This window comes from Acipenser ruthenus, chromosome 34, assembly GCF_902713425.1.
Source record: "Acipenser ruthenus chromosome 34, fAciRut3.2 maternal haplotype, whole genome shotgun sequence".
Taxonomy (NCBI): Eukaryota; Metazoa; Chordata; class Actinopteri; order Acipenseriformes; family Acipenseridae; genus Acipenser; species Acipenser ruthenus.
This window is the reverse complement of record NC_081222.1, coordinates 2,218,718-2,227,932: the sequence shown is the minus strand read 5'-3', so window position 1 is coordinate 2,227,932 and position 9,215 is coordinate 2,218,718. Positions and strand designations below refer to the sequence as shown.

The 9,215-nt window shown below is 44.0% G+C and overlaps 1 protein-coding gene across 1 annotated transcript; it reads right to left on the bottom strand.

Annotated features, from left to right (window-relative positions):
- Positions 1-334: 334 nt before the first annotated feature.
- Positions 335-9,041, bottom strand: LOC117401994 (angiopoietin-related protein 2). The gene is made up of 6 exons (XM_034002780.3): positions 8,452-9,041; positions 6,635-7,323; positions 5,858-6,083; positions 2,708-2,901; positions 1,751-2,021; positions 335-936 (listed from the first exon to the last, which is right to left on the bottom strand). Exons 2-6 carry the CDS (start codon positions 7,289-7,291, stop codon positions 734-736), a joined length of 1,551 nt encoding a protein of 516 aa, XP_033858671.2. The 5' UTR covers positions 7,292-7,323; positions 8,452-9,041; the 3' UTR covers positions 335-733.
- Between the last annotated feature and the right edge of the window lie 174 nt (positions 9,042-9,215).

Genomic DNA, 9,215 nt, shown 5'->3' with positions numbered 1-9,215 from the left:
GATCTGGCCTGGGGGTTTAAACAATGTGTCAGTGAGAACGGGAGAGAATGAATCGGAGCTGCAGATACGGTAGCAAGTTACCACAGCTTGTTATCTTCAACAGAAATATCGCAGCATCAAATATAAATAAAAGCCAACTATTCCCCCACCCTGATAGTTAAGTAGGTGTAACTATTGGCTGAAAAACAAGTCTAGTATAGTATAAATGAATATATCGGTGTAGGGTGTCTAGTTCTGTAAGATGATCTGCTCATTGTGAAATGACATCTCAGTCTTATACAAGAAAAGACACCACATATTAACTTATTATAAATCACACGCATGAAGACTCTACTTACTTTAAAACATTTTTATTTGTGTAAAACATACAAATGCATCACACCGTTTTTGCTAGTATTTGAACAGTACTCTCTCACGTCCAATTATGTGTTTGACCCCTTAGGCAGATATATAATAAACTGGCTCATCTTTCACAGAGCCCTCGTAGCAGAATGCATTGAAGTGTCATTTTATTTAATAATGTTTAAACAAAGTAACGTGTGGGGAGAGAGAGGTGGTGGTCAAACAGCCACCAGCCTTGGGATTGTTGTAACCAGGAGCAAACAGTTTATGAAATGGTTCTGCAAGCGAAGTGGTGCACAGGTACAAATCACTTTCCTGAGGATAATAAAAAATCGCCAAAGAAAAGACTACGGAAAGAAAGAAAAGCTGTGGACTGTGGCTTGCACAGGGCTCAGTCCAGTCCTCTGTGTTGTATGGGCTTTATCATCATGGTGACCTTCTTCAGAGAGTAAGAGCCTCCGCGAAACTCCGCCCAGTAGACTCCATCCTGGTAGCGGCTCCGGTAGTGCCCGCCCTTGTACCACACCCCGTTGAGGTTTGAATGGGCACACATGTGGTACCACCAGCCCCCCTTCTGGTAATGGGCACAGTTACCTGGAAGACAGTTAACTGGAGAATGAGGGCTGGGGATCGGTCAGTGACTGGGCAAGCTCAGAGTAACACACCTATTCACAACCAACGTCATGAGGAATCAGGGGTGCTGGAACTAGGGGTGCTGGGGGTTGCGGCTTGAAGTGCTGTGCTTCCATCATATACAGGGGTTACAGTTTTGTTCAATGGCACCCCCACTATAAAAATTGTTCCAGCACCACTGTGTGGCATGAAGTCACGGCACAATCGCACCGTGCACTGCACCATCATCAAGATATAGCCTTGAACAGCGCAGGTGCAAAATCAATAAATAAGGAATCACTCAAGATTACCTCAAGATCTGAGAGCAGCGGCCTAGTCATTACTCTTACAATTGATACCAAAATCAATAAGAACTGGAAGATTGCAGCATCACCATGTAGAATGAACACGTTGTGCTCCATAAAGTGGAATGAAACCTGCTGAATAATGTTACCTTAACCTACTGAATTACACACCGCTTTGTAGCTTTCCATATCCTTAACACATCTCCATATCTAACATGAAATACTGTACTACTCTTGTGACTTCCAGTAGACACTTGCAATATCGTTTTGTAGTTTGATTACATGATGTTAAATAAAAGATTATGTTCAGACAGTTTTTTTTTTAAAATTATGTCCCAATCCTAAAATTCTAGGTGATGCAAAACTTTTGGCAAATATGTGTGGGCTCTACTGTGTAACATTAACGAGTAAAATACATTCTCCAGTGCTACCAATACAGGGTAATGAACATCAAAGGTCAACAGGAATAAAAAGCACGAGTTTATCCGTACCGGTGTAGGCGTCGCGGTCTCTATCCAGCGTAGTGAAGGCCTTGTTGTTGTGCCAGGACAGCGAGTCCCCAGCGTCGCCCTGGTAGTGACCCAGCCGCAGGCGGTACGAGTCGCTCTCTGGCTCCACGCGGAAGCTGTCGTACTCCGCGTGCACCTGCTGCCCCTGCCAGTCCTCCATCAGGACCAGCAGCTTGTAGTCCTCCTGGGTGGTAAGCCAGTACAGGTTCTCCAGACCCAGCCAGTACTCCCCGTCGATGTTCCCGAAGCCTTGCTGTAAAACACACACTCTGGTCAGGAGGCATTGTAACACTGGCAAAGGAGTGGCTTTATGTTTGAGACTGATTGGCTTTATTTATTGGCCATGTAGAAAGAAAATACATATTCTATATATATGGTTACACTACACTGATGAGCCCCAAACAGGGCGAAACTAGTCTGCAGTTACTGTACTCTTGACTTTTAAAGGGCTGTGAATGTAGAAGCCGTTTGGCGACTTTCACACGATTTGATTGGCTCTTGCAATGTGGACATTTGCATATCACCCATTCTCTTTTATTATTATTATTATTTATTTATTTCTTAGCAGACGTCCTTATCCAGGGCGACAATTGTTACAAGATATCACAATATTTTTACATACAATTACATTATGTTTTTTTTTTTTTTTTTTTACACATTATTTTATTTTTTACATATAATTACTCCTTTATACAGTTGAATCTAGGTAAAGTACTTTGCTCGAGGGTACAGCAGCAGTGTCCCCCACCTGGGATTGTACCCACGACGCTCCGGTCAAGAGTCCAGAGCCCTAAACACTACTCCACACTGCTGCCCCTCTTGACAAACGTCTGCCAGGAAGTTCTACGAAACGTTTGTCGAGCAGAATTTTAGATGACGTTTCTTTTAGCGACGCTGCCTGTTCTACCGTTGGAGTGTGTTTTTAATCGGGAGGCTCACCTTGTAGTGCTCCCAGGTCCTGAAGAAGTTGACAGAGCCATCCTGCCTCCTCTGAATGACGGCCCAGCCCCCGTCGGCGTGGCTCTGCTCACACCACAGCTGCAGGAGCCTGTTCACGTTGCGTGGCCTGATCAGGTAGATCCCGCTGGCGCTGCCACCCTCCGCCAAGACGTGTCTGCAATCCCGCCACGGCCCTGCCGGAACCAGACAGGGCAAATAATACAGCTGTGTCAACCTTTGAAGAACAGGAACAGGAGTGAATAGGAAAGCTTTTGCTTAAGAGCAATGTCCCGCTTACTAAAGTTTACCGCAGTCGTTTTGCAGTTTCCCCCCCCCCATGTTTTTTCCATGGGTATGCTTTGCATTTACCGGAGCTCACCATGTTTTATAATATGCTTTATCATAGTTCTCCAGGCGTTATTATTATTATTATTAATATTATTAGTTTATTTAGCAGACGCCTTTATCCAAGGCGACTTACAGAGACTATGATGTGTTAACTATGCATAAGCTGCAGAGTCACTTACAACTACGTCTCACCCGAAAGACGGAGCACAAGGAGGTGAAGTGACTTGCTCAGGGTCACACAATGAGTCAGTGGCTGAGGTGGGATTTGAACCAGGGACCTCCTGGTTACAAGCCCTTTTCTTTAACCACTGGACCACACAGCCTCCTACACTGCTTGCCTATGCTTTACCACACCTTCACTGTTTTATATTGCACTTTGCTATGCTTTTAGTTCTGATAAACTTTTATAAGGGCTTTTCAGAATACCCTTACAGTTAATGATAAATGAAACATCTATTAATCTGGCCTGCCATCTATTGGGAAGCATAGTCTTTAGCCAAGTTATACCTCACAAAAAAAAGAAAACGTCTGCTAGATCAGTTTCCAAAAAAAAAAGGGGGTGAGAAAACGGAATGCTGTTTACCTAAAATGATTAGGTGGTGATTAAGGGTACCCCGTTGTAAACAAATAGATTACCCTGTCGCTGCCCACTTCCTGTGTTTACTGAACCCGCGCTGACAACTGCCTCTCTCCGATTCACCCCAGACCCTCGGAACAGTGCAATTAACATTGCTGGAAAACAGTGCAGCTCAGCTGGGACGCGGAAACTGCAAATTAGAAGGCAGCACTGTTCCAGATTGGAGCTAAAAATACATATATTTTAAAAAAGGTCCTAAACCATTAACCATTGTCAAAGATATGCACATCACATACAGCTGTCATGTTTATACAGTAGGATGTTGCAGTTGAAGGTTATATATTTCATATAGCAGGGGTGGCCAACCCTGATCCTGGAGAGGCGCAGGGTCTTCTGGTTTTCGTTCCACCCGAGTTCTCAGTTACTGAACTGAACCAATTATTTTCTTAATTGGTCAACACTAACAGTTTTCCCAGGTGTTTACCCATTGATGATTTAAAGATACCCAGAAAACCTGCAGGACCGTGGCTCTCCAGGGCCAGGGTTGGCCTGGAAGCTAACTGCAGTGTTTCCACTGCTGAAGGCATTAGCCAGAAACGTTTGTCAACTTTTGTTTCATGTTTTTTTGTCTCAGTAATTAATGTCACATGTGCTGCTGCTGGAATGCTCCTCTCCTCCTCCCACTGTGTGAACAGCTGGTTTGTTTGTGTTTTCCCATCACATATCCCTGCAGGACCCTGGCTATCACTTATCATTGTGTAATGACAGATCACAGCCAGGCTCTGATCCTACTCTGTTATCAAAAACCCGGGCTGGTATGCAAACCTTTTAAAAAAAAAAAAAAGTGTTTGGCGAAACTGATCAGGCATCCGTTGAAATAGCGATACCATTGAGGAGTTTTATAACAAAAATAAAACAAATGGTTTTTTTTTAACAAATAACAATAATATACAGTCACACTCTCAAACGCTTTTTAGCAGCAACCCAGTGGAACTCCTTCTTCAGCTCCAGCCCAGGGGAGTCCAATCGCGGCTCTGGAGGGCTGTTCCACTCCAGGTTTAACAGATAACCACTTCAGGGTCTGGATAGAGGTTTAATTGGTTTGAGGTCTCCTTTATAATAAGCTTACTGCAGTATAGCAAAGTGAACCACAGCAAAAAGCCTGGTGAATACTGATGGTAAACCACAGGCAGGTGTGGTCCATCACAGAGATGGTAAATGCATGGAATGTATGGGAAAAGAATGGTAGGGAGCAGACTTGCCCGCACCTTTGTAAACTGTAAGACAGGCTGTGTCAGTTACTCTTGGCTGTAGAATGGATGTCTCCAAGATATGCTGTTAGCAGGAAAAGCATGCTGGACTGGAGATAAGCCCTATAGGCATCGTCTGTGGTGTACCGCTTTGGTGAGGCTGGGACTGCAGGGTGGAGAAGTGGTAAATCATGTTCTGCACAGCTGGGCAAACGTTCAGAGAAGCAGGGTCAGGGATGTAAAAACAGCCCCAGCGTTGTGCCACTTCCCCTTTAGGGTGGTAGTGTTTGCCAACGATTTTTTTTCGGAGTGCAAGACACACCTCCAGAGGCAAGATATTGCATTTTATTTTTAAAGGGAAAGTCCAGTTCTGTGACATACCCTTAACAGATTTTTTTTAGAAGTACCAATAGAAACCTAATAAGCCCACTGGCCAACGGTTCTCAATGCCTTTGATGTTGAGAAGGACTTCTAGTCGCAACGTTTGTCAGATTGTATTACATTTATTTTAGTATTGGTAAAAAAAAAGTGTACTCTGTTGTTTTCTGCAAAAAAATAATAATAATTGGGCCAAAAGTTTAGCATCACCCTATAGAACTCATTTTGCTTCATAAAGTCGAATGAAACCTGCTGAATAATGTTACGTTAACATATTGAATTACACACCACTTTGAAGTTTTCCATATACTTAACAAAAAAACTGACATGTGACATTTCAAAATCTAACATGAAATACTGTACTACTATTATGGCTTCCAGTTGACTTTTGCGATATCATTTTGATGACATGACGTTAAATAAAAGATCAAAATTATGTTCATATAGTTTTTCTTTTTTTTTTAATTATGTCTCAATCCTAAAATTCTGCACGCATAGAAATAAGCCTGGAAAAAGGATGGAAAACTACTAAATGAATGTGCAATCTGACTATGGTTAAATTTCTGAAGAGTGATCCCAGTTTGATTCCCTGCCTACCTGGAGTCTTGGTCTCTGCAGAGCTGAAGAATGGGTGTTCGGTGGGAGTATTGATCGATGATGCAGGGGGAGGTTCAACGGCCTGCCACTGGCGGCTCTCCTGGGTCTGTTTGTCTGTCTGGTCCCTCTGGATCTCATTGCTCGACTCCCCCTGGTTCTGACTCCGGTTCTGGGTGCTGACGGGGCTGAGAGGAACCACTTGAACTTGAGGAGGCAAGACGTAACTCTGGAGGGGTTGGCCCGAGGAAAGGAAAGGATGATGCATGAAGTCTGGTATTTAAAGGTCTTATGAGTAGCCAGATGAACAAAGTTTTGTCAAGAAGTTGCACAAAAAGACAAAGACAAACGTAAACCTTTCAAATGTAGTATTATTAGCAGGCACGTGAACAAGCTGAACCCAGGCGAGTTTTCGGCACTAGCAATAATCAGCCATACACAGTAAACCCTGGTAATGAACTTAAAGCATTTCTGTGAAAAACTATTAAACCAACTAGGCAACTTCCTGTTTACTGCTTTGGAGATTTGGTGAGCACCCTTTAATCCAGAATAACCCCGCCAGTGCCCTTAGAAAAGTTTACATCACTGCATCACAGTAAAAGCACAGCAAAGTGTAGTAAAGCATAGTTATATGATAGAGCAAGCATGGAAAGCACAATCAAGCACGGTCAAATCCAGGTAAGTACTGTATGTATGGTAAAGATTTCATAGGTAGCTAGCGAGAATGCCTGAAACACGTGTGCACGTGTATAAAAACAGCTTGCCCACGGTGGCACCTACCTGCTGTGTCTGTGTCCCGTGCGTGGGCACTGCGTTGGCTCCGAGCTGGCACCGCTTCTCCAGGTGAGCGATGGCGAGACTGTGGTTGTTTAGGAGCGAGGCCAGGGCTTCATACTTGGTCTCCAGCTCCCGGTAGTTCGCAGAGACCCTGAGGACCTGAGCAGTGGCGTTGAGGAGCCGGTTCTCCAGCTGGGTGGCCTCCAGCGCCTGGTCCTTCTTCTGGATGATCTCGTGGAGGAGCTGGGTGTAGAGCTGGGTCACCCGGGAGTTCATGTTACGGCTCTCCTTGCGCAGAAACTTCACCTCGTTCAGGAGGCTTCCGTCCACTTCCACCAGCTGCTTGAGGTGCTCAATCTGCCTCTGTTGCTGGCTCAGCTCCAGTCTGAGGTCCTCAAGCTCCGTTTTATTCACCGCGCTGCTGTCTTCTGGGTTTCTGGTGCTCAGGCAGATCGCTCCTGTGATCTTTTGCTGGGGGACGATAAACGTGTAGGAGCATTTCCCCGTGGGTTGAGTCGACTGGGTTGTAGGTTCAGGGGAACGCGGGTGCCTGTAATGCTCAGTCTTGCTCTTAGCCTCTTTTTTGATGCCACCGTCAGGAGAAACCACACTGGAGAAGGTAAAAAGGATCAGTGCAACGATTACTGTTTGTCTTTCCATTGTTCTGGGGTGGCTGCAGGTGGATTAAAAATCTGTAAAAGAAAACAGCAACAGACAGTTTTTACTTTTCTCTTCAGCTATAATATAATTTTCAGTACTTTCCCAATTGTTGTTATTATTATTATTATTGAGTCATTTAGCAGATGCTTTTATCCAATTACAGAGATTAAGGGGTGAACTATGCATCAACAACTGCTGCTGCTGCAGAGTCACTTCCAATAGGATCTCAGTTTTACGTCTCATCCGCAGGACAGAACACAAGGAGGTTGAGTGACTTGTTCAGGGTCACACGCACTGAGTCAGAGGCTGAGCTGGGATTTGGACCGAGGGACCTCCTGGTATCAAGCCCTTTTCTTTAACCACTGGACCACCAAGTTGAAGTTGCAGAGCCTTTTGAAACTAGAATATTTGAGACAGCTGTCTCAATGCAAACATAGACCCAGACTGGCTTTTGTTGTTTTCCGACTGCTAATGAGGTTAAGTTATCTGCCCTAGTGCAAGCCACATGTTCGTTTATTGGTTTCTTCATGGCTATGCAGAGATGTTTACTGAAAGAAGAGAAGGTAAACATTGTTGAGATTGCCTGGTGATAATCAGGCACACACAGTAAACTCTGGTAATGAACCTAAAGCACTTATGTAAAGAACTATTAAACCAACTAGGCACCTTCCTGTTTACTGCTTTGAAGGTTTGGCGGGCACTGTTTTATTCCAGAATAACCTTGCCAGTGCTCTTAGAAAAGTTTACAGCACTGCATCACAGTAACAGCACAATCAAGCACGGTCAGTTCTAGGGAAGTATTCATATTTGTGATGATAAACTTTTATAAGGGTGGGGTTGGTTGGCTTTCTAACTTGGTTCTTCTGAAATGAAGTTTGCTTTGTGTGCTCTAGTCTCCCATTGAAATGGATTAAGCTGTCGGAACACGACCATCAAACTTTCTATACGAGCTGTCTGATGATGAGCCACTAGGAGATACATTAGCATCTTTAACACTAACTAAATAAATAAATACTTTTGGATAAGGAATAATAAATGCACTGGCCTTGGCCACAATTCACAGTAAAGCGAGGAGCAACAGAGGTTAAAAAGCCCTTCAATTAACTTTCTAAAATGTTCATCTCATTTTTGTTAGCACTGCAGGTGCATTAAAAACTTACCTCTTTGCTGTTCTATTAAAATCTACAACCAGTCCGGTCACTTTTGTCAGTGGTCAGAGGTGCTTTCCCTTGTCCGAAGGTTCCAGGGCAATCCCTATGGGCCCTCGGAGACTCTCCAGAGATCTGTCAGCAAATCAAGTCCTGGATGTCCTTTATCTTCTGGTCAATGACCACTTGGGCTCCATTCTCAGGATAATGGGATCCGGAGAAAGACCCGCAGCGATTCCTGGCAATTACTCGCGCTTGATTATGAGAAACTGTAACACTGTAATGCAGTTGATCCAATCTGATATTCTGATAGCTAAAGAAGTGAACCACCATGCAGCAACAGCACCAACAACAAATTGCACTTGCTGTTTATGGCATGGTACTATAATGCAAACGCACACTTGTCTTGTCTTGTCTTGTCTTCTTGTCTGAAGACAAAAAAGCTGCCTGAACCGTTTTATTGCCTTCAAGATGCTGGATCCCAATTGAGATCCAATTTCACAGCAGGCACGATCTTCAAGAGTTGGAACAGCAACAAACTCTGGAGAAAAGAGAATAAGAGAAAGGCGTGCTGGTGTTTTAAGAATCAATCAGTCCTTCCCCCTTTTTTGGTCTTCTGCTGACAAGTGAATCGTAAAAACAAACACAATTACAGTACACCCCCCTGCTCCCACCCCCACCTAACCCCCCCTGGCCTCCTATCTTCTTTCCATGTTTTGCTTATCCGTTCCTGTTCTCTTTATCTCTCTGTTCTGTAAACTGACACTATAAGTCTA

Excerpts from the sequence above, each read along its gene's own strand:
- LOC117401994 (XM_034002780.3), bottom strand. The coding sequence starts at position 7,291 with ATGGAAAGACAAACAGTAATCGTTGCACTGATCCTTTTTACCTTCTCC. Across the intron at positions 6,084-6,634 it reads ACGGGACACAGACACAGCAG|AGTTACGTCTTGCCTCCTCA; the intron begins GTAGGTGCCACC and ends CAACCCCTCCAG. Across the intron at positions 2,022-2,707 it reads GGACCTGGGAGCACTACAAG|CAAGGCTTCGGGAACATCGA; the intron begins GTGAGCCTCCCG and ends TGTGTTTTACAG.